Source organism: Passer domesticus, chromosome 9 (assembly GCF_036417665.1).
Source record: "Passer domesticus isolate bPasDom1 chromosome 9, bPasDom1.hap1, whole genome shotgun sequence".
NCBI lineage: Eukaryota > Metazoa > Chordata > Aves > Passeriformes > Passeridae > Passer > Passer domesticus.
In genome coordinates this window covers 1,267,398-1,289,880 of record NC_087482.1, presented here as the reverse complement: position 1 = coordinate 1,289,880, position 22,483 = coordinate 1,267,398, and the positions used below count along the sequence as shown (strand labels likewise).

The following is a 22,483-nucleotide window of genomic DNA, read 5'->3' as shown; positions in this document are numbered from 1 at the left end:
CTTCTCTTCTGCCATGAGCCCTTCAGGAGTAATGGTAGGCAGAAGGACTTGAAGGCACAACTCAGTCCATTTCTCAAAAAGAGGAGCTGCCTGGAGCAGCTTCTGGGACTCACATGCAGGAGTCCCTGCCATTGCTGTCAGCAGTGGGAGCAGAGAGGAATCTTACTCAGTCCCACTGGGCCAGTGGCCCAAGGCACCCAAATCTCTACACTCAAAACTGCTGCCATCCTGCTTCTGCCTTCAGCCAGCAAAGCATCTCGTCCCACAGCTTTCTCTCTTCCCTCAGCATTTCCTTTGCAGCTCCATGGAGCAGCAGCCAAAGCCAGGAAACAGCATGGACCTGCTGCAGTTGGAGCAGTGCTGCAGAGCAAGGCCAAGAAAAGGCTGCTCTCCACTCTTTATCCTCTCACAGCTCCACAGTGGTTTCAGCAGTGCCCTTTGGCCCTCTGGGCTCTCGGGGCTCAGAGGCACCAGCAAGACTTGCTTCTGACCGACCTTAATGCCAAGAGGGACACAGAGTGATGGGGCCTTTCTTACCAGTCATCACTGCCCAGCAAGGACAGTGCCTCCTGCAAGGCCTGCTGTGGGTCCAAAAAGGCTCTGTCCTTCTGCCTGTGCCCACGGAGCGGCTCCTCTCGGCGCTGGGCACCAGTGGCTGTCTGTGAGGTCACTGCAAGGACAGGGTCGGCCATGGGCGCTGCAGGCCCGGGCAAGGCACCCGCCATGGAGCGGCCTGCAGCCCATCTCCCAGCCAGGGTTCCCTGTGGCACACACTGCCACTGGGACAGAGACTTCCCTGCTCTCTGAATTCTGAGGCTCTCTGCTTTCTCTCAGCCTCCCCAGCTGAGCACAGCTCCAGGCTAAACCTGACAATTGCCCCACAGCCCCAGCTCCAAGTGCCACAGGTGCCACGGCCAGTGGCAGGTTCCTGAGGCCGCAGAGCTCCCACTCCCTGCCAGGCAGTGCCAACAGCAGGACTGGCCAGCCCAGGAGGGAACCCCTCAGGTGCCCCTCTTGTCTCAGCACCCTGATTTCCCACAGCCCTGAGGACAGGGGCTCTCGGCAAGTCCCTGAGGAGAGACCTGCAGCTGCCTCGTGACAGCACCAAGCCAAGCCTGAAGAACCCAGCCCTGCTGGGCCCAGCTCAATCCCCAGGGAGCAACAACCAGGGAACAGCCACACCTGACCCTTCACACCTGACAGTGCCTCTGTTTCCATTGACTTCAAATATTCTAGACTACCAAGCTGGAGTAACTCCAAAGTAGATTTGCTGTTCATTCTCAGGACACACTATGAACCCAAGATCCCGGCTGTGCTGGCTGAGGCAGGAGGCAGTTTGTGCTCCTTTTGCAAGGACAAACCCCTGCAGGAAAATGCTGCCATGGAGCAGGCTTACCCGAGGAGCTGCGTGGGAAGCTGCCATCTCCATGGAGGGTGGGCGTACTGGGCTGTAAGGGCACCGTGTCCTGCTTTCTCACGACCGTTTTCTTCATGGCGCTACCAGGGTCTTTTCTCTGTACACTGGGAGCTGTGCCATTGATAGGTGGTAGGCTGAAGCCTGCAGGCACCAAAGAGGAGCCTGTAAGTGGAGAGTGCTGGACGGGGTGATGATGGAAAAGGCCAGAGAAGTTGCTAGAGCTGGGTAACATTCTTTGTTGTCCCAAAGAACTACAAGTATAACAATGGCACACTAACATGGGACAGTGATCACAGAATCCCAGAGGAGTTTGGGCTGGAAGGCACCTTTAACCACCATCTAGTCCAACCCCTGTGAGCAGGGACGTTGTCTAGATCAGGTTTCTCAGAGCCCTACGTAAACTGGCCTTGAACACCTTCAAGGATAGACCAACAACAGCTTCCCTTGGCAAATCCTGCCAGCTTTTCATCCCCTTCATTTAAAAAAAAATTCTCCTTAATATCTAATGTAAATCTGCCCTCTTCTAGTTTAAAAGCAAACTGCAGTGACGCTTCTCCTAAGAAACAAAGAAAACCCAGTATTGCTTTGCTTTTGTTCTCCTGTTCCAGAGGCAGGCAGGGAAGTTACCAAAGTGCAGATAGCCTGGTGTGATGCCCTCGGGCTGAGTGCTGCCCCTGAGGGCCCCGCTGCCGCCCTCGGGCAGCGCTCACGGCCCTGCAGGCTGAGCCCCTCAGCCAGGATTCAGTTGGGAACGCTGCTTGCTCCTGGGACGAAAACACAAGCACTGCCTGGGGCTTCAGCACAGCTCTACAGCGCCAGCTCCTCAGCAGGGAGCGGCAGGAGAAGGATCTCTGGTGTTTTCATCAGAAGGAATGGAATTTAGTTCCTTCCAGGTTGCAGCCTGGTTGAAAAGCATCCTTTTGGCCTCACCTTCCCTGGAGGCTGCTCTCCAGGAGAGAGTCTGAAGCCCCAGTGTACTTTGCAAGACAGAATTTTCTACTCTGAAAGACTTTACAAGTGGAGGTGGGAAGCTAATATTCTGTTACTGACTCAATGAGGCCATGGGCAAGACACTTCATGTCTCTCTATTTTTCTTTGGGAAACAGAATTAAATCCTAATGCAAGCTTCTTACTCAGATGCAAGCAGAACAGCCCCCCCAGTCTGATTGCAACATTGTGCAAAGGGCAAGCAAGTGGTCAAAAAGGACCACTACAAGTGTAGCCACCACTTACTTGCTTCAGCTGCATCTCCAGGCTCAAATGTCTCTGGAGGAAGCTGCAATGATTTCTCATTTTGTCTCCTCTTCATCTCTTCCATCAAAATCTCCATTTTCTTCTGCTCTAAGTTCTCTTTAGCCAACCTGCACAATTCAGCGCGGGTCTAGGTGCAATGGAAACACATCACAGACTGTAAGCAGAGACACACCAAGCAGACACAACACCTCATCAGGAGCACAGAGTCCACAGAGTGCCACAGTCTTCCATGCAGCTCCATATCCATTCCAATAGTTTCAGAGGAATGTCTCCCATGCTCGCCTTGGCAATTACACACAGTGAGGTGGAGCACTTCACTGCCACAACCTCACACTGCTGCAACTGCAACCTATGTCAGGAAGCCCTGCTTGAAGCATGAAAGTCATAGGAGTGCTCCAAGACAGATGAAGAGCTCACATGACAGTGAGCAGGCAGTGCAGTTCCTACAGGCCATGGCAGAAGAACGAAAACCATGCGCAATATCCAGCAAGGAGGGGTAATTAGCTGTTGCTTAACACTCATGGCCAGGAATTGCAGCTGTTTCTCACTTCCTGGCTTCTGAAGGACTCAGCTCTGAAGGACTTGGTCTCTGAGGCCAGCAGACCAAAAGGAGGAGTCTTGTGAAAACAAGTTGCACAAATGCTGATGTTAATGAGCAGAAAACTTGAGAATGAGAGGGCTGTGAGATACAGCCACAAAGGTAACCAGGAAAAAGCAAACTCTCCCATTTTAGTTTGCAGCCTTGCTTACACTCAACATCAGAGTCTTTGCTTCTCTGCATCCAAGGATGCACTTCTCCCACATTCACTGATGTCTAGCATGATCTGCCATTCAGAACTTCTCTAAACCAGCCTTTGCACATACAGAATGCTTCTGGCGTGACCTTAGCACCATCTCCAAACCAGTCACCTTGGCACTACTGGAAATAGCCAAGCAATTGCTCTGTAGCTGTCAAATACATTCCCAAGAGAATCCCCATCCCCCAAGGAGTGGAAGATTATGATTTTCAGTGGCATTTTGGGCCAAGCACTAAACAGCCACTGGAAAGGAAGTCTGCTCATCCCTGTTCTTATCCCTTACCTTTCCAAAGCTGTCCCTCCGCTCCTTGTCACTCCTAAGACCAGGACTGCTGGGATGATCTGTCTCCTTGGCCTGACTCAGTGAGAGGCCTGGGAATGGAAGCAAAGGTTCCTGTAAATCTCTGGCACCATGTGTTGGAAGCAAAAGAAGCTTTGCTTTCCTCATTAGATGTGCCCAGCATTCTGCAATCCTGTATTTGCAGGGAACAAAGTGCTCATCCAAAAGTTCCACTTTTGCTCTCCTTCCTTGTTCCAGGGGTTTATTCTCTGCTTTCTTTTCAGCAGAGACATCCAAACCCAAATAAACATGACCTATCTCAAAATAATTTTGATCTTGACTGATATTGACAATTCAAAATGTCCTTAATAGAAATAGCTGATGGCCGGTCATTGTGAAACACTCCCCAACAGAGCTGGTAGAACTAGAAGAACTAATTCTTCACATGGTTTCACAGAGGATAAAATCATGTAGCAGTCAAGCACTATGAGAGGTATACCTGTCTTGAAACTGGATTCTATCACCCTGCTAAATGATTGGGTCAGTAACAAAAGAAAGACCGGAAAGGATGAATGACAGAAGTGATTTATAGTCCAGAATTAATCCAGAAAAAATGTCATTTACTTACTGAGGACTACCTCTCCCTAGCTGCAGTAAGCATTGCAGTTGCATATACACAATTAAGGAGTTATTCCAAAGGTGCCATACTCAGGATGTGGCAGAACAAACCCTGAGCAAAGGGACCAGGGGATCTGATCCCTTTTTCTGCATCAGCAGAATTACTTCTCCAAGTCTCATCTCTCCTATCATTACACAACCAGAGATGCCAAAGGAACTACAACAGTGTCATTGAAGCTTACACCTTGAAAGCAGTGGATGACCCAGAGGCGCCAGAGACTGCATTTTGCCTAGCACAATTCCACTTGTCAGGGATCAGGCAAGGCAGGGACAGGGACAAGGCAGGAGGCACCTCCTCTCCCAGCATCAGCCTGCAGCACCGACACAGGCAGAGACAGCCGGGGAAGAGATTTGTCATTGGGAACCTGCCACAGGTGGCTTTGGGCTTGTGCTGTCAGAGGATGACAAACTCACACCCTGCCTAGGCTGCAGCCATTTGGAAGTCTCCTTCTCCTTCACTGGAAAATTCAAAAGGACTTTCCATCATAGGAGGTATCCCTATTCCTTACAGTGCAAAACCACGAATAACCAAGTGCAGACCAAAAATCCATGAATCTCCATCAAATCTCAAAGGGTTCAGACCAGAAACTACCTCAAGGAATGGTTTACTCCTTCAAAAGCAGGAGGAAGGAGTGGAAACATTTCTCATTTCATACTAAATTCCTTCATTTTCTACTCTAATTTTGACACAAGAAAGGCTGCAGGGAGATAAAAGGCATGAGCAAGAAGGAGAGGAATGTTTCCTTTTCCTGAACAGCACATCCAGGAGCCAAGCTACCCCTCCAGCTCTTGCCACTCAGCATTTCATACTGGAGGAATTTCACTCACCACCAGAGAACACTCCCAGTCATTGGGCTCTGGGAGAGTCCACTGAGCCCATCAAGAAAATGAAATTAATTTAAAGATATCTTTAAATGAATGTGTTTTATCCAAGCTTTCCAAGTGTCACCTCTGAGTCAAGATCCCAATGATCATTTTAGGACAGACATGCCCTGTACCCACCTGCATGCTCCGGGGTCTTCTCTTGGCTTCTGCTGCTGGGTCTTGCCCTGAAGAAAATGGAAGACAAAAAAACATATGAGGAGCTAGAAGGAGACGGGAGGAAATGGGTGTACCATGCAAGGAGGCAAACCTTCTTAGCATGGTCACTGTGATGAAGGAAGAATTGCAACACATAAACCCAAATATGATTCATTGTCCTTAAGCTTTCAGTTGCTGGAATCACACAGAACTGGGCAAGCTCTGGCTGAAATAACAGCCAAGTCCAGCAGGGGACCCATCCTGAGACACTTTGAAGCCCTGCCTCCTCTTCCCCAGCACCACCTCTGCTCTTGGGGCGTTGCTCTTGGGTTTGACATTGGATGGGCAAAATGCGGAATATTCAGAGGTTTGCCTAAATACATGGGAGACTGTGCCAAATCACCACAGGAGATGGGAAGAGTGAGGTGAAGAGCACACTGGAGCAGCAGACACCTTGGCTTACCTCATCTCCTGGGACTCCTGCAATTCCATCTTTGGAGAGCTGTGCACAGACCCAGCAGCACTGCCCACAGGGGGAATTCCTGCCTTGCGTAGACGGGGGATTAAAGATTTTCCCAATTGTCTCTTCTTCATTTCCCCGCCAGTGGAGCACAGCAAGGAGGTCTGGAAAGAGTAGAACACAGTGCTCAGATCAATCATCCACACTTGCCCCCTTTGATGCCTCAAGAATTTTATCAATGCTCTTAACTGGGACCTGGTAGGAAAAGTCAAACTGATGCAGCAGCTTGGCACAGGATGGGGAATGCAAAGGGAACTGGGAGAGACCATGTCCCACATTTCTGAGCTCTCCCCACCTTCTCACTTCCCTGGAAATGCGACTACATTCCCAGCTGGCATCCACATGTTTGACATCAAGGTGTTCTGGGGTGCCACTGCCTCCCCTGGCCTTTTGGATGCCATGGCAGTGGGTTTAGATCACTGTTCTCTCCCTGCCCCTAACGTGTCTCACAGCCAGTGCTGATCTCCAGCCAAATCCCCACAAAGCCATTCTGCAGCATGTCCAAACCTGCTTGTCTCAAGTCCCTCATTCGTTCTGCTGCTGCCCTTCCCTCCTACACTTCCCCAGCAGCCTTGGAGCCCAGATGCTGCTGCTGAGCTCTCGGGATGCTCGCTGCTCTCCAGCTCCCCCACATCCATCATCTCAGCCTCACTGCCATTCAGGAAGTTCAACAGAGCTCCCTGCCCTGCTGCTCTCTGCAAGGTCTCTGCCTGCCCAACTTGCTCCAGGGCCCCCATGCCATGGCCAGGAATGGGGGAGGAGGCAGCAGGGGCAGATGCACACCCATGCTTAGTATCCCATCATTTCTGGCCCCGCTAGAGAGCCAAGCCAGGACCTGTTCAAAGTTCACTGAAAGGGTCAGTTCCTGTATACACTGAGCCCTTTCTCTGCAAGGCTGAAATCAAGTGCCCAAGCCTTTGATTGGACATTCTGTCAACCAAAACTGTTGTTCATCTGTCTCCTCCTGCACCCCACAGCAAACCCAGAACAACTGCACGTCCTGGCCCTGGTGCAAAGAAAATTGTGTGCCTGGGATCCGGGCTGCTTTCCCGATGGCCACAGGCCATCCCTTCCCTATGGACAAAGCCATGCCAGAGCACACAGCTGCCCAGAATCTGATGAACTCTGGAAATAGCATCAGAGATTGCTGTGCAGGGGGGATGGCTGTACCACTCACAAGCTGAGACAACCTGACTTTGCAGGTTCCAGCAATCATCTTTTTCCATCCAAAGCAGACACAGCTGACAGAAAACATCAGCAAAACATACAGGTGCATCATAGATACCTGTAGATTACTCAATGGGGAAGGATTGCTTTCCCAGATTGCACAGCTTTAGCTGCTCTGACTGCTTGTTGGTGTTTTCTCAGCCATAAGACAGACGAGGAACTACAACACAGCCCAGAAACCATTCAAAGACCTCTCCTGCTATTGATACATGCTGAGGACATGATGTCTGCCCTACACACCCATGGCAAAGACAGCCTGAAGCGCAGTGTCCAGCTGAGGTCTTCCTTAGCTCAGCTGCTTCCCTGGGCTCACAGCACAGGAAAAGGCCTCCATGCTCTGCCTACAGCACATAAAATGAAAATCTACCATCCAGGACTTAGCTTGGTCTCCTTACCTTATGTCCTTTTCCCTCTGAACTCTGCTCCGCGTTGTTTCTTCTGACATCTTCGTTGTCAGTGCTACTTTTCCCTTTCCCTTCCTCCCCATCATACATCTTGCTCAGCTTGATGGAAGAGCTCTCTTGGATGGGAGGCAAGGGCTTGAAGGGAAGGAGTGAAGCGGGACGTGTCTCAGGAAGATTCGTGGCAGGAGTGTAGCCAGTCAGATCTGCAAAGTGGAGACACAAAATGTAACAGAGCCCCCAGTGCAAAGATGAAGCATCTGAAGCTCCGTATTTCATGGGACAGATTCCTTGGAAGCTTCTAAATAGCTGCACAGGGAAACATGCTCCTGCCACCAGCAGCTTGAAGAAGACCAGAGGGAAAACCCTGCCCCACTTCCACAGAGCTGCCACAGGAACAGCCTGGCCTCTGGGCTGCCCTGGGACAGCAGGGAGCCCAGAGCCCTGTGCTCTCCAGCCATGGCTCAGCTGCACATGCACCCTGCTGCTGCTCTCCCTGCCCCACAGCTGAGCAGCCCTACAGCTCCACGGGGCACTGCCAGCAGCACAGCTCATTGCAGGGCCACATGCAGGGCACAGCTGTTCCCTGCCAATGTGCACAGCCTCTCTGGGCTGCCACAAGACCCTTCCTCCCAACAGAGAGCGGCCCAGCTCCCACCTCACCTCTGTGTGAGGCTGAGCCACGCTCACAAGGGAACAAGTGAGTTCGGTGAACTCCCACCTTTACAATCAATCCATCTAATGGGTTAGGCATGCAAGCTCTTAGAAGTAAGAGAACTAATTTTTTACATTGTTTCACAAAGGGTAAAATAAAAAGGCAGCCAAGCAATACAAAACAAACACTTCTCTTAAAACTGGGGCCTTTCAGCCTGAACAATGCTCTGGTCAGTAACAAAAGAGAGACAGGAATCATTCAACGACTTAAGTAATTTCCAATCCAGAATTAATCCAGACAAACTATCCCCCTGCTTATGGAGCAATACTGGTCTAGTGCTGCATTCAGCATTGCAGATGCATTCCAGCAATGAAGGAGTCATTCCAAATAGGGCCATACCCAGGATTTGGCAGAACCCTGAGCAAAGGGACCAGGGGATCTGATCCCTCTTTCTGCATCAGCAGAATTACTTCTCCAAGTCTCATCTCTCCTATCATTACACAACCAGAGATGCCAAAGGAACTACAACAGTGTCATTGAAGCTTACACCTTGAAAGCAGTGGATGACCCAGAGGCTCCAGAGACTGCATTTTGTCTGGCACAATTCCACTTGTCAGGGATCAGGCAAGCCAGGGACAGGGACAAGGCAGGAGGCATCTCCTCTCCCAGCCTCAGCCTGCAGCACTGACACAGGCAGAGACAGCCGGGGAAGAGATTTGTCATTGGGAACCTCCCACAGGTGGCTTTGGGCTTGTGCTGTCAGAGGATGACAAACTCACACTCTGCCCAGGCTGCAGCCATTTGGAAGTCTCCTTCTCCTTCACTGGAAAATTCAAAAGGACTTTCATCGTAGAAGATATTCCTATTCCTCCCAATGCAAAATTAGGCAATATCCATGAATCTCTGGCAAATCTCACAGGGTTCAGATCAGAAATTACCCCAAGGAATGATTTTCTCCTTCAAGGGCAGTCGGAAGGAGTGGGAACATTTCTCATTTCATGCTAATTGGCTTATTTTTCCATTCTGAGTTTGGAACTAGAAAGGCTGCAGGGAGATAAAAGGCATGAGCAAGAAGGAGAGGAATGTTTCCTCTTCCTGCACAGCACATCCAGGAGCCCAAGGTACCCCTTCAGCTCCTGTCAATCAACAATTAACACTGGAGGAGTTTTCACTGCACCACCAGAGAACACTCCCAGGGACTGGGCTCTGGGAGAGTCCACTGAGCCCATTAGGAAATTGAAATAAATGTAAAGATATCTTTACATAAATGGGCTTAACCAAGCTTTCCAAATGTCACTTCCGTGTCAAGACTAGAAAGGCCACTTTCGGACAGACATCCCTGTACATACCTGCATACTCTGGGGTCTTCTCTTGGCTTCTGCTGCTGGGTCTTGCGCTGGAGAAAATGGAGGACAAAAGAACATATGAGGAGCTAGAAGGAGAAGGGAGAGAATGGGTGTACCATGCAAGGAGGCAAACCTTCTTAGCATGGTCACTGTGATGAAGGAGGAATTGTAACACATAAACCTAAATATGATTTATTGTCCTTAAGCTTTCAGTTGCTGGAATCACACAGAACTGGGCAAGCTCTGGCTGAAATAACAGCCAAGTCCAGCAGGGGACCCATCCTGAGACACTTTGAAGCCCTGCCTCCTCTTCCCCAGCACCACCTCTGCTCTTGGGGCGTTGCTCTTGGGTTTGACATTGGATGGGCAAAATGCGGAATATTCAGAGGTTTGCCTAAATACATGGGAGACTGTGCCAAATCACCACAGGAGATGGGAAGAGTGAGGTGAAGAGCACACTGGAGCAGCAGACACCTTGGCTTACCTCATCTCCTGGGACTCCTGCAATTCCATCTTTGGAGAGCTGTGCACAGACCCAGCAGCACTGCCCACAGGGGGAATTCCTGGCTTGCGCAGACGGGGGATCAAAGATTTTCCCAATTGTCTCTTCTTCATTTCCCCGCCAGTGGAGCACAGCAAGGAGGTCTGGAAAGAGTAGAACACAGTGCTCAGATCAATCATCCACACTTGCCCCCTTTGATGCCTCAAGAATTTTATCAATGCTCTTAACTGGGACCTGGTAGGAAAAGTCAAACTGATGCAGCAGCTTGGCTGTGGATTGGGAATGCAAAGGGAACTGGGAGAGACCATGTCCTACATTTCTGAGCTCTCCCCACCTTCTCACTTCCCTGGAAATGCGACTACATTCCCAGCTGGCATCCACATGTTTGACATCAAGGTGTTCTGGGGTGCCACTGCCTCCCCTGGCCTTTTGGATGCCATGGCAGTGGGTTTAGATCACTGTTCTCTCCCTGCCCCTAACGTGTCTCACAGCCAGTGCTGATCTCCAGCCAAATCCCCACAAAGCCATTCTGCAGCATGTCCAAACCTGCTTGTCTCAAGTCCCTCATTCGTTCTGCTGCTGCCCTTCCCTCCTACACTTCCCCAGCAGCCTTGGAGCCCAGATGCTGCTGCTGAGCTCTCGGGATGCTCGCTGCTCTCCAGCTCCCACACATCCATCATCTCAGCCTCACTGCCATTTAGGGAGTTCAGCAGAGCTCCCTGCCCTGCTGCTCTCTGCAAGGTCTCTGCCTGCCCAACTTGCTCCAGAGCCCCCATGCCATGGCCAGGAATGGGGGTGGAGGCAGCAGGGGCAGATGCACACCCATGCTTAGTATCCCATCATTTCTGGCCCAGCCAAAGAGCCAAGCCAGGACCTGTTCAAAATTCAGTGAAAGGGTCAGTTCCTGTCAGGGAAGAGGTCTCAGAGCTCTGCTGACAGCACATGATATGAAAATTTAGCACAAAGGACTTAGCTTGGTCTCCTTACCTGTCTTCCTTTTCCCTCTGCTCTGAGCTCCTGGCTTTTTCTACTCTCCTCATCCCAGCCGTTGCCAGCATTCCCAGTCTCCTGTTCTCCGCTGCACATCTTGCTTGGCGTGGCAGAAGGAGAGCTCCTCTGGATGGGAGGCAACGGCTTGGAGGGAAGGAGCATCGAGGGACTTGCCAGGGAAAACCTCTTGGCAAGAGGATAGCCAGTCAGAGCTGCAAAGTGGAGACATAAAATATAAGAGAGTCCACAAAGTAAATCTAAATCATCTGAAGCTCCGTATTTCATGGGACAGATTCCTTGGAAGCTTCTAAATAGCTGCACAGGGAAACATGCTCCTGCCACCAGCAGCTTGAAGCAGACCAGGGGGAAAACCCTGCCCCACTTCCACAGAGCTGCCACAGGAACAGCCTGGCCTCTGGGCTGCCCTGGGACAGCAGGGAGCCCAGAGCCCTGTGCTCTCCAGCCATGGCTCAGCTGCACATGCACCCTGCTGCTGCTCTCCCTGCCCCACAGCTGAGCAGCTCTACAGCTCCACGGGGCACTGCCAGCAGCACAGCTCATTGCAGGGGCACATGCAGGGCACAGCTGTTCCCTGCCAATGTGCACAGCCTCTCTGGGCTGCCACAAGACCCTTCCTCCCAACAGAGAGCGGCCCAGCTCCCACCTCACCTCTGTGTGAGGCTGAGCCACGCTCACAAGGGAAGAAGTGAGTTCGGTGAATTCCCACCTTTACAATCAATCCATCTAATGGGTGAGGCATGCAAGGGGTGTTTTCATTATTCAGAAGATCTCTCTGCTTTTTCTTTTCATGCAACTACCATCACTAGAATTCCTTTGAAATGTATGGAGCTGGCAAACCAGGAGAGAAAGCTTCTACAACTTTGCTTATGTGTTGTTCATTACCCATCCACTACTTTGAAATCCCTTTCCTTCTAAACTGTGGGCAACCCACAGTGGTCAACAGAATTTGAAAATTACAACTCAGAAGTAATTGCTTTCCAAGTTAGTGTTCATGGCCTTTGTTTCAGTAACTCCCACTCAGTTCCAGGGTGGGTTTTGTTGCTTCATTGCTTTTCTTTCTCTTCACAACAGAGGAAGTGCTGGCACATGAACAATGGCACCTCATGTTGGAAGAAGCTTTGCAATCCAGGTTACATGTCCCCAGTACTCAAGGAGTCTGCATTTGCAGGGCGTAAACTGGCCATTCAATTGGAAATTGCCACTTTTGCTGTGCTTCATTGCTCCATGGGTTTTTCTTCCTGATTTCTTTCATGCAGTCAACAAACTACCATCATAAAACCCAAAACCTACATAAACATGATCTGCCTCAAAACATTTCTGATCTTGGCTAATACTATCAATTCAAATTTTTCTCAGTGGAAATAGTACAGGGCAGGTCATTCTGATATATTCTCCAACTGAACTGCTGGAAGTAAGAGAACTAAGTTTTTACATAGTTTCACCAAGAATAAAACCATGTGGTATACAGGCCACTAGTGAGGAATACCGCTCTCTTAAAACTGGATTTCTTTCCTGCTATAAAACATCCCGGTCAGTAACAAAAGAGAGACAGTGATGGATTAATGAGATGGTTCATTCCTAGTCCAGAATTCATACAGCAAAATTGGCAACGACATTGATGAGTGATACTACTCCCTTGCTGCATTAAGTATTGCAGATGCATTCCAGCAATGAAGGAGTCATTCCAAAGGGGCCATACCCAGCATTTGGCAGAACTAACCCTGAGCAAAGGGACCAGGGGATCTGATCCCTTTTTCTGCATCGGCAGAATTACTTCTCCAAGTCTCATCTCTCCTATCATTACACAACCAGAGATGCCAAAGGAACTACAACAGTGTCATTGAAGCTTACAGCTTGAAAGCAGTGGATGACCCAGAGGTGCCAGAGACTGCATTTTGTCTGGCACAATTCCACTTGTCAGGGATCAGGCAAGGCAGGGACAGGGACAAGGCAGGAGGCATCTCCTCTCCCAGCCTCAGCCTGCAGCACTGACACAGGCAGAGACAGCCGGGGAAGAGATTTGTCATTGGGAACTTGCCACAGGTGGCTTTGGGCTTGTGCTGTCAGAGGATGACAAACTCACACCCTGCCTAGGCTGCAGCCATTTGGAAGTCTCCTTCTCCTTCACTGGAAAATTCAAAAGGACTTTCCATCATAGGAGGTTTCCCTATTCCTTACAGTGCAAAACCAGGCAATATACAGGAATCTCCTTCAACTCTCAAAGGATTCAGATCAGAAACTACCCCAAGGAATGGTTTTCTCCCTCAAGGGCAGTCGGAAGGAGTGGAAACATTTCTCATTTCAATGCTAATTGGCTTATTTTTCCATTCCCCATTTGGCACTAGAAAGGCTGCAAGGAGATAAAAGGGATGTGCAGGATGGAGAGGAATGTATCCGTTTCCTGCCCAGCTTATCCAAGAGCCCAAGGTACCCCTCCAGCTCCTTCCACTCAAAAATTAACACTGGAGGAATTTTCACTGCACCACCAGAGAACACTCCTAGGGACTGGGCTCTGGGAGAGTCCACTGAGCCCATTAGGAAATTGAAATACATTTAAAGATACCTTTAAATGAATGGGTGTTAACCAAGATTTCCAAATGTCAACTCAGTGTGAAGACTAGAAAGGCCACTTTCGGACAAAATGTGGAATACAGAAAAGTTCACCTAAATACATGGGACAGCTGACTGTGCCAAACCACCACAGGGGATGGGAAGACTGAGGTGAACAGTACACTAGAGCCCTGTGCCTACCTGCACACTCCGGGCTCTTCTCTTGGCTTCTGGTGCTGGGTCTTGGCCTGGAGAAAATGGAGGACAAAGGAACATATGAGGAGCTAGAAAGAGAAGGGAGGGAATGGACGTACCATGCAAGGGGGCAAACCTTCTAAGCATGGTCCCTGTGATGAAGGAGGAATTGCAAAACATAATCCCAAAGATGAGTCATTGTCCTTAAGCTTTCAGTTGCTGGAATCACACAGAGCTGGCCAAGCTGTGGCTGAAATAACAGCCAAGTCCAGCTGGGGACCCATCCTGAGACACTTTGAAGCCCTGCCTCCTCTTCCCCAGCACCACCTCTGCTCTTGGGGCATTGCTCTTGAGTTTGACATTCTGCTGGATCACCATAGATGGGCAAAATGTGGTGTTGCCAGGATTTTTAGTGAAAAAGCCTCTGCTAGGATTTTTCCTGTCCTGAGGAGCTGAGGGCCTCAGGAAAGAAATGTAAAGAATAACTATCTGCTGCTGTGGAGTGCCAAAGGTGAATCTTCCATTGGTTCATGTGGATTGTTTTCAATCAGTGACCAATCACAGCCACCTGTGTCAAGGCTCTGCGCAGTCACAGGATTTTTGTTATTGATTCCTGTTCTATTCTTGTCTTTGTAGCCTTCTGATCTTTCTCTCTCTGTTCTTTTAGTATAGTTGTAATGTAGCATTTTAGTATAATATATATCATAATAAATCAGCCTTCTGATGGAAGTGGAGTCAAGCCTCGTGTTCTCGCACCAGGGGTTGCAGTCAAAGCAAGAATTGGTGACCCCTGGACATGTGAAACTGATGGTCACCCCAAGAGTGACCATGGAATCTAGCCTGGAGCTGAAGAAACGAGACCCTGAAGATGGGCAGAGTTCACAGCCAAGGCAAACAGGAGAACCTGTTGGACTTTCCTGGAGATTGTGTCCAGAGACCGCAGAGCAGCAGAGCTGCACAGCTGGATCCACAAGGACACTGTCTAAAGGTACTGTTATTTTTTCCCTTCCTGAAGATCCTGCCATTCGCAAAAGGTGGGAGGAAAGTTGGAAAAATGTACCTTCGGAAGCTCAGGTTCCGTTTACTGCGTCAGAGGAGAAAGTTATTAAACACTGGTGCAGATGGGGACGCAGGGACAGAATTCCTCAATGTATGTTGGAGAGACGGTGTTATGAGTTCTTCAGATGGGCAAAATTTCATAGATTTATTACAAATGTCGTAGACTCCCTTGATTTAGGTTTTTGGGAGTTCATGGACGCTCTTTTTAGGTGGACAATAGTCCAGCGTGTTTCATCCCCAATGATGCATGCAGGGCACGTACTGATTTATGGCATTATCTTGAAATGGGGACGGGCTGCAGGGGACATCATGGCTCGGGAGCGCAGTCGCGTTCTGTCCCCGCCAGCTTCGGCACGAGAGAAGCCTCTCAAAGAAGACGAACCGCGAGTTTGCATTCCCCCCGCACTGCCCACAGCTGAGCAAAAGTTTTTCTCCGCTCCCTTGGAGCAAACAGATCTACCTTCCCCCCCGCTCCTTCTCTTGGGGGGGATGAAAAACCGAACCCGCCGCTTTCCGGGCCGGCCCCGCCCGCTTCGCCGCGGAATTCTCCGCTTCCCCCACCCCGGGAGGGAGCGGATCCGGCTCCGCCTCAGCCAGCCCCGCGGGAGGCGCCGGACCCCGCGGCTCCGCCTCAGCCAGCCCCGCGGGAGGCGCCGGACCCCGCGGCTCCGCCTCAGCCAGCCCCGCGGGAAGCGCCGGACCCCGCGGCTCCGCCTCAGCCAGCCCCGCGGGAGGCGCCGGACCCCGCGGCTCCGCCTCAGCCGGCCCCGCGGGAGGCGCCGGACCCCGCGGCTCCGCCTCAGCCAGCCCCGCGGGAGGCGCCGGACCCCGCGGCTCCGCCTCAGCCAGCCCCGCGGGAGGCGCCGGACCCCGCGGCTCCGCCTCAGCCGGCTCCGCCCGCGGCCCCGCAGCCGCCCGGGCCAGCTCCGCCGGCTCTGATGACTGCGCCTGCGCCGCGGCACCCGGAACCGCCTCCCGCCGATCCGCCCGTGTTGCCAGGCAGCGCGATCAACAACAGTGATTCCCCGGCTGTGCTGCTGCTCCCGGGAGCTGCAGGAGCTGCCTCCGTGTCTTCTTTCTCTGCATCCCAGCCGGCAACTGAATTCGCAACGGTGCAGGCGGCGCCTGCGCGGGCCGACCCCGCTCCGAGCCCGCCGCCCCCGCCTGTCCCGCCGCTCCCTGCCGATCCAATTGCAGTGCAAGAGCTTGCTGAGAATAGTGCTGAGCCCACGAGACCGCCTCAAGAGTCGACACCAGCGCCCGTGCTGCCTGCACCACCCACCCCAGTTGTCCCGCAGGTTTCCGAAACTCCATCATTCACATCAAACCCTGCGAAAAGCCTGTCCTTCCGTAAAAAAAGCATAACCCTCCAGCTGACTGCAGGAGCAGTTCGGCTGGCTGTGTTCAAAATCAATATAGTTTTTAAATCACTTTGCGTATAGTCGAGAGCTTCTCCCTAGAAGTTAAAGTGCCTGCCTTCCCCCGAGCGCCCCAGCGGCGTGGGGGAGTTGGCTCCTGTAACATCTACCTCTAGTTCCCAACCCAGTAGAGATAAAAGTAGTGCCAAAAAGCAAAAAGCAGAAAAAATAACATTTACCTTACAAAAACAAGAGACACAGAGCAAAGCAAGCACTGCTCGCTTGCTCTGGAGACAAGAAACCCTCAAATCTAAAATAACAATTCCTGAGAAAACTTCTCTTCTCCAGCTGCCAGTGTGCACCAGTGCTTCTAAAAAAAAAACATTTCGTCATTTCTACTCTCAAAACACTAGCAGCATAGTCCTACCAAGTTCTGAGCGTGCAGAGCCCGCCTCACAAGCTAGTTCTAAGCCGTTTAACTCATTTCCCTGGGCCGGGGCCATCGCCCCGTCCAGTGCTGAGTTCAAAAACTTTGCTTTCCCCACAAGAACCTAGGCCACCATTCTGTGAGCCAAGTCTGAGTTCTCTGGTCCGCCCACCAGGACCAGAGCCACCCAAGGGTCCTAGAGACACTCTGCTGCTGCTACTACTCTTCTTCTAATGAAAAAAAAAAAAAAAAAATAAAGAAAAGTGGAAAGAGCTAGCAGCTCAAAAGCATTGAAAAGTCAAAAATTAGCCTCAGCCCAAGCGGTTCAATGAAGGGCTGTGGCCAGGGCATTCCAGAAATTTTCTCTGAATTGTTTCATGGCTGTCAATGAATTGTTTGCTAATTCTTGTTTTCTTTAGCAGTTCTTTGTTTCAGAATTCTGCAAGCCTGTTTCAGGACCAAAGGGGACTTCCAGAGATGTCAAAAAAGAACATCTTCAGTCCATGGACTCTGTCCTGAAATTCAGCTGCTTGGACTTGAAACAATGAACTTTCCTTGCATGAGTTTTTGCATTTTCTTATTTTTTAAGATTGTTTTAGTGATATGATATAATTAGATGTTTGATAAGTGAAGAATTTCCCTGAATGTTCTACAGGTGAAGAATTTCCCTGACCATTCCACATCAGCAAATGATTGAGATTTTGATTGGCAACAGATCAACCTCAAGAGGTGTTGTTCTCTCTTCTACAAAGCCCTAGTAGAAGAAATTGCAAACATTTCTTTTTCTATTTAATTTAATAATTTAAAAGGGTGAGATGTTGCCATGATAATTTAGGGAAAAAGCCTCTGCTGGGACTTTTCCTGTCCTGAGGAGCTGAGGGCCTCAGGAAAGAAATGTAAACAATGGCTATCTGCTGCTGTGGAATGCCATGGGTGCATCTTCCATTAGTTCATGTAGATTGTTTTCAATCAGTGACCAATCACAGCCACCTGTGCCAAGGCTGTGAGCAGTCACAGGTTTTTGTTATTGATTCCTATTCTATTCTTGTCTTGGTAGCCTTCTGATCTCCTTCTCTCTGTCCTTTTAGTATAGTTGTAATGTAGTATTTTAGTATAATATATAACATAATAAATCAGCCTTCTGATGAAAATGGAGTCAAGCCTTGTGTCCTTGTCCAAAGGGTCGCAGTTTAAACAAGAGAGCCTCACACTGGTTTTGCTTTCAAACTAGGACACAAATCCATCTCTTTATTTGAACACAGGAATGGGCCATTGCCTACCCTGCAAGCGGGAGTTGGAGGGGCGGGGAGGGTGGGGTGGGGTGTCACCTTCTGTGGTAATCGGCGGAAGAAATGCAGCACTCAATATGAGTGATCAGCAAATCTCAAAACTTTATTGATAGGCACATACATTTATATTGGTGTTAATGAGGCTAATACATATTGCAAAAAGCGAGCTCATTATTGGTTAGTTACTTATCAGCTAACTACGCCTACCTTATCATTCTTGAGGCTACTATGCTGCAGCTGTTTACATATTTTCTTCATGTTTCTAACTAACGATCCATCCTGATGTTGCACCAAGGGCACAGTGCCCTTGCCAGGTTTGGACACTGACTGCTGACTCCTATCCTCGTCTCCTTCTTGCTTAATTAACGGTATTATGTCAGTGTGACCTTTGTTAGCTAGCCAGCTGTTCACAAAATCCTCCACACTTCCCCTGTTTTTCTGTTGCACAAGCATAGTCTGATTAGATGCAGCAAATATCATTCTTTGAACCATGTTCTGTAAGCACATGCAAAAACAAGGCAAAACTAACACTACTAACAAAGCCATAATGCCTACTATAATAATGACTCTAACAATAGAGCGCAACCATGATCCCAAGCCTAATGATTTGAGCCACTCATCAATGCCAGAGTCCGATTCTACCTGTAAGTTTCCAGTTAACCTTCGCAGCTCAGAGAGCTGGGAGTGAATGGACTGGGAATGATCAGAGAGGTTCATGCAACACATGCCCTCAAAATCTTCACACGCATGGCCCTGTGCCAGTAAAAGGAAATCAATTGCAGCTCTATTCTGAAGCGTTGCATGGCGAATAGAATCAACATCAAGCAAAAGGCTAGAAAGTGCTAAAGAGGTGGCATTAGTTTGTTTAGCCAGCCAGCATCCTAGCTTGTTTAAAATGGCATGGGCACCTGCTGCCGATACCCCTGGAGCTAAAAAGGATGCTGCCACTATGGCCCCTGGGGACCAAAATTTTACATCATCTTTGCAGTCAGCAGTAATCGCATGGGCCATTCTTTTAATTCTGTGATAGCGGCGGCTCATATTAAGGATCATTGACGCATTGGGTGTGAGGAGAGACAACTCTCCAATTGTACATGGCCCCCCGCTCAGCATCGATGGGACACCGGGCCACGCACGATCCCCACATATTAAAAAGTAACCTGCTGGTAATTGAATAGGGTCGTTTGATGAGATCGACACCCTCTTTGTGGTATAATTGCACCAGGTTGTTGCATTACGGTAAATGGCCATGCTGGAGGTTACAATAGTAGAATAGTTTTTGGCCGGCAGCTGACTTTTATGCTTAAACCTAAGGCATGCATCCGCCATCACTGAGCCTAACAGTTCCAACTCTTGGGGTTCCTGCGGTGCTATACGAAAATGAGAAATCCATTGGTCCCAGTTATCTACACTGACCCTGGCGTCATTGGTTTTGCAGGTGGGTATTTTCGATGGGCATGGCCAGGGATCTGCCGGCAGTCCAACCAAACAGGTTGTAAATGGATTACCGGGAGAAGATAACGACAAGCAAATAGCCTCCTGGTTAGTTAAATTTGCCATGGTGATCCAAATATTAGTCTTGAGGTGGGGCCCATGCTTGGTGGGTTCCCACTCCTTTGGCAATGTCTGGGCTGTCTATTAAGAGGGCAAATACGAGTAAAACAGCAGCATAAGTCTGCCACATCACCCTGATCTTCCCGGACGCTGTTTTGAACCATCCAGACATTTAGGGAATTAACAGGTTGCCCACAAACCGTTAAGAATGTCTCTTCCTTCCTCTCCCCTTTTTCTTTCTTGAGCCGCCCAGACTTAATCTTTTTAGAGCCCTTAAACAATCGTCCCACGCTTGGTTAGGATCTTGATCCCTCAGAATCGGACCTACTACATCTAGCTGGGAGAGGGGAATGCCCCGACCACACTTAGACTGTAAGATACACGACTGAGATTGCCCTAAAGCGCGTCTGGCAAAGTGCTGGGTTTCCCACCTAAACCATGCGAGAATTTTCTGTTCTGGGGACTCATACAACTGTAACCCTTGGCGGCCAGGTAATCCTGTAAAGGTCTGAAGTTCTGCTTGCCAGGAGTCCCGCTGCCAATAAAATGCACAGCTTCTGCACCACAGTTCAGGTAACTGTGACTGATGCACCCACTTAGTTTGCTGACACCCCCTGCAAAAGAACAATATCCATGCAGCACACTGAGTATTTTGACACTTAATACAAGCTAATCTCTTAGGCCCTCTATAATAAAATGTATGGAGCGCCGGAATCAGGCTTAGTATACTGTCCAGGGATTGACACCGATCAATCACTCGGTCAATGGCAAAGCTACAGTGTCCTTTCAGCTTGAGAACTATCAGTCAAATGGTGATCAGCAGCTTTGCCTCCACTCGCCGACCGTCCTCTTCGCTCAGTTGTCTGGGGTCTGGTTCCATCTAACACGGCTGCTGGGGTCCATTTAGCAGCTACCCACAAGGATCCTGTAGGGGTAGAAACACAAAGATACCCGCGGCCCCAGTATAATACCTTAGCAGGACCTTGCCATTGTCCTGTCTTGGGATCTCTGTATTTTACCCGTACGTCCTGCCTCACACTATCTTTCTCTGTTACATAATGATGAATTACAGCAGGAACTTTGCTTTCCCCAAAAACACACAGGTGCTTTAAGACAAATAGACACTTTAGCAACCTTTCTTGCGGCTCTCTAATATCTTTGTATTTACCTAGATATTTTTTCAAAGTACGATTAGCTCTCTCTACAATCGCTTGTCCTGTCGGAGAATTAGGGATGCCTGTCACGTGTTCAATCCCCCACATTTGCACGAACTGTTTTATTCTTTTGCTGCAGTAGGCAGGCCCATTGTCTGTCTTAATATGTCGTGGCACTCCCATTACAGCAAAGCAGCTACTGAGATGCCTCTCCACGTGCCCTGCTTTCTCACCAGTTTGTGCTGTGGCCCATATAAAATGACTGTAGGTGTCTATAGTAACATGCACATACTTTATCCTTCCAAACTCAGCAACACGTGTGACATCCATTTGCCAGGTCTCATTTGTATTCAGCCCTCTGGGGTTAACTCCTAGACCTAACCCGCAGCCCCCGTTATGATGACTACATGTGGGACAGGCTTTGACTATTGCCCGTGCCTCTTCTAGAGATATTTGAAATTCCCTATGGAGGCCTTTTGCATTTTGGTGAAACATGGAGTGTGCCTCTCTGGCCAAAGTCTGCCTGGGAATTGGAGTCACATGTGTGATTGAAACTAGCTTATCTGCTTGTGCATTACCCTCTCCCAGACCAATATCCCACTTATGACTTCTGATATGAATGACAGAGAAAGGATTACTTCCTCAGTTTAATTGCCCTCTGTAACTGTATAAACAGCTCATGTAACCTCCTGTTTTGAACCTCTTTTATAGAGGCATCTTCTATTCGCTCGCATACTCCAGCGACATATAAAGAATCTGTCACTATATTGAGGGGCCCAGAAAAATGCATCATGGCCCAAACAACAGCCAATAACTCCATCGTTTGTAAAGTATCCGACTCGGAGGCCTGGAGAATCTGATGGTGCCATTGTCCCTTTTCCTGCCAGGTCACTGCAGCAATTCTGGATTTTCTTCCTGCATCCGTGTAGGCTGTTACAGCATCCGACAGGGGTTTCTGTGACCTTTTTGGGCATTGAATCCAACCCCGTTGCCCTATCCAATTCAACAGTATATTGGGGATATCATCAGTGGCAATCACACTTCCAGCTCCCAACAGTGCCTCTTGTAATTCCACACTGTTTAACAGGTACCAGGTCAATGTATCTTTCTTCATTGGTACCCGTATCTGAGCAGGCTCCTTTCCCATGATCTGTAGTGTCCGTTCACGACCCTTTTTGAGCAACTCAGCCAAAATTTCAATTTTTTGAAGAAGGGTTTTATGCTGTTGAAGTGGAGGAGATATCCATTCCAAAGCCCACACCTCCCCCGTTTTTCTGTTTTGCTGAGTAAGTGCACCTAGTAAGTATTTAGTTCCACACCAAACTGTCAGCTGTATAGGGAGGTAAAGGTCTCGTCTCCAGACACTGCCTTGTGTCACACAGTCCAGTATCTGTTGTAATGTCCTAACCTGCTCAGAGGTTATATGAACAGGCTGTGCCGGATCAGTTCCTTTTAGTAAGGGTCGAAGTTTATCTAATAGCTCATTCGGGATGCCCACAATAGGACGCAGCCATTGTAAATCACCAAGTAACCTTTGGGCATCATTCAATGTACGTATTTCAACGTTTAATTGCAGTTTCTGGGGGGTAACAACCTGACCAGTAAGTGTCCATCCTAGATACTTCCAGGGTGCAGATAGTTGAATTTTTTCAGGAGCTACAACCAACCCATGTAGTTTCAGAGCATCATGTATTTTTTGAATTTGTTGACCTGTAAGAGGTTGCTGCTGAGCAAATAGAATATCGTCCATATAATGATAAATGATGGTTTCGGACCAGGCTTGCCGTAA

The 22,483-nt window shown here is 49.4% G+C and overlaps 2 protein-coding genes across 3 annotated transcripts in view; one reads left to right on the top strand and one right to left on the bottom strand.

Annotated features, from left to right (window-relative positions):
* The window catches only part of LOC135308305 (uncharacterized), a 624,983-nt gene that overhangs the window by 240,772 nt on the left and 361,728 nt on the right, over window positions 1-22,483 (top strand). The gene's annotated exons all lie outside the window — the stretch shown is intronic.
* On the bottom strand, window positions 1,064-15,133 carry LOC135307005 (uncharacterized). Of its 2 annotated transcripts, XM_064431695.1 has the most exons (11): window positions 14,914-15,133; window positions 13,860-13,906; window positions 11,085-11,299; window positions 10,080-10,240; window positions 9,599-9,645; window positions 7,589-7,800; window positions 5,910-6,070; window positions 5,429-5,475; window positions 3,752-3,840; window positions 2,651-2,798; window positions 1,064-1,579 (listed from the first exon to the last, which is right to left on the bottom strand). In XM_064431695.1, the coding sequence occupies exons 3-11, from the start codon at window positions 11,247-11,249 to the stop codon at window positions 1,281-1,283; spliced, it is 1,329 nt and encodes a 442-aa protein (XP_064287765.1). In that variant the 5' UTR covers window positions 11,250-11,299; window positions 13,860-13,906; window positions 14,914-15,133; the 3' UTR covers window positions 1,064-1,280. The 2 variants fall into 2 exon arrangements, with proteins under 2 accessions (XP_064287765.1, XP_064287766.1); XM_064431696.1 differs by lacking the exon at window positions 14,914-15,133 and having other exon boundaries at window positions 1,064-1,558; window positions 13,860-14,756.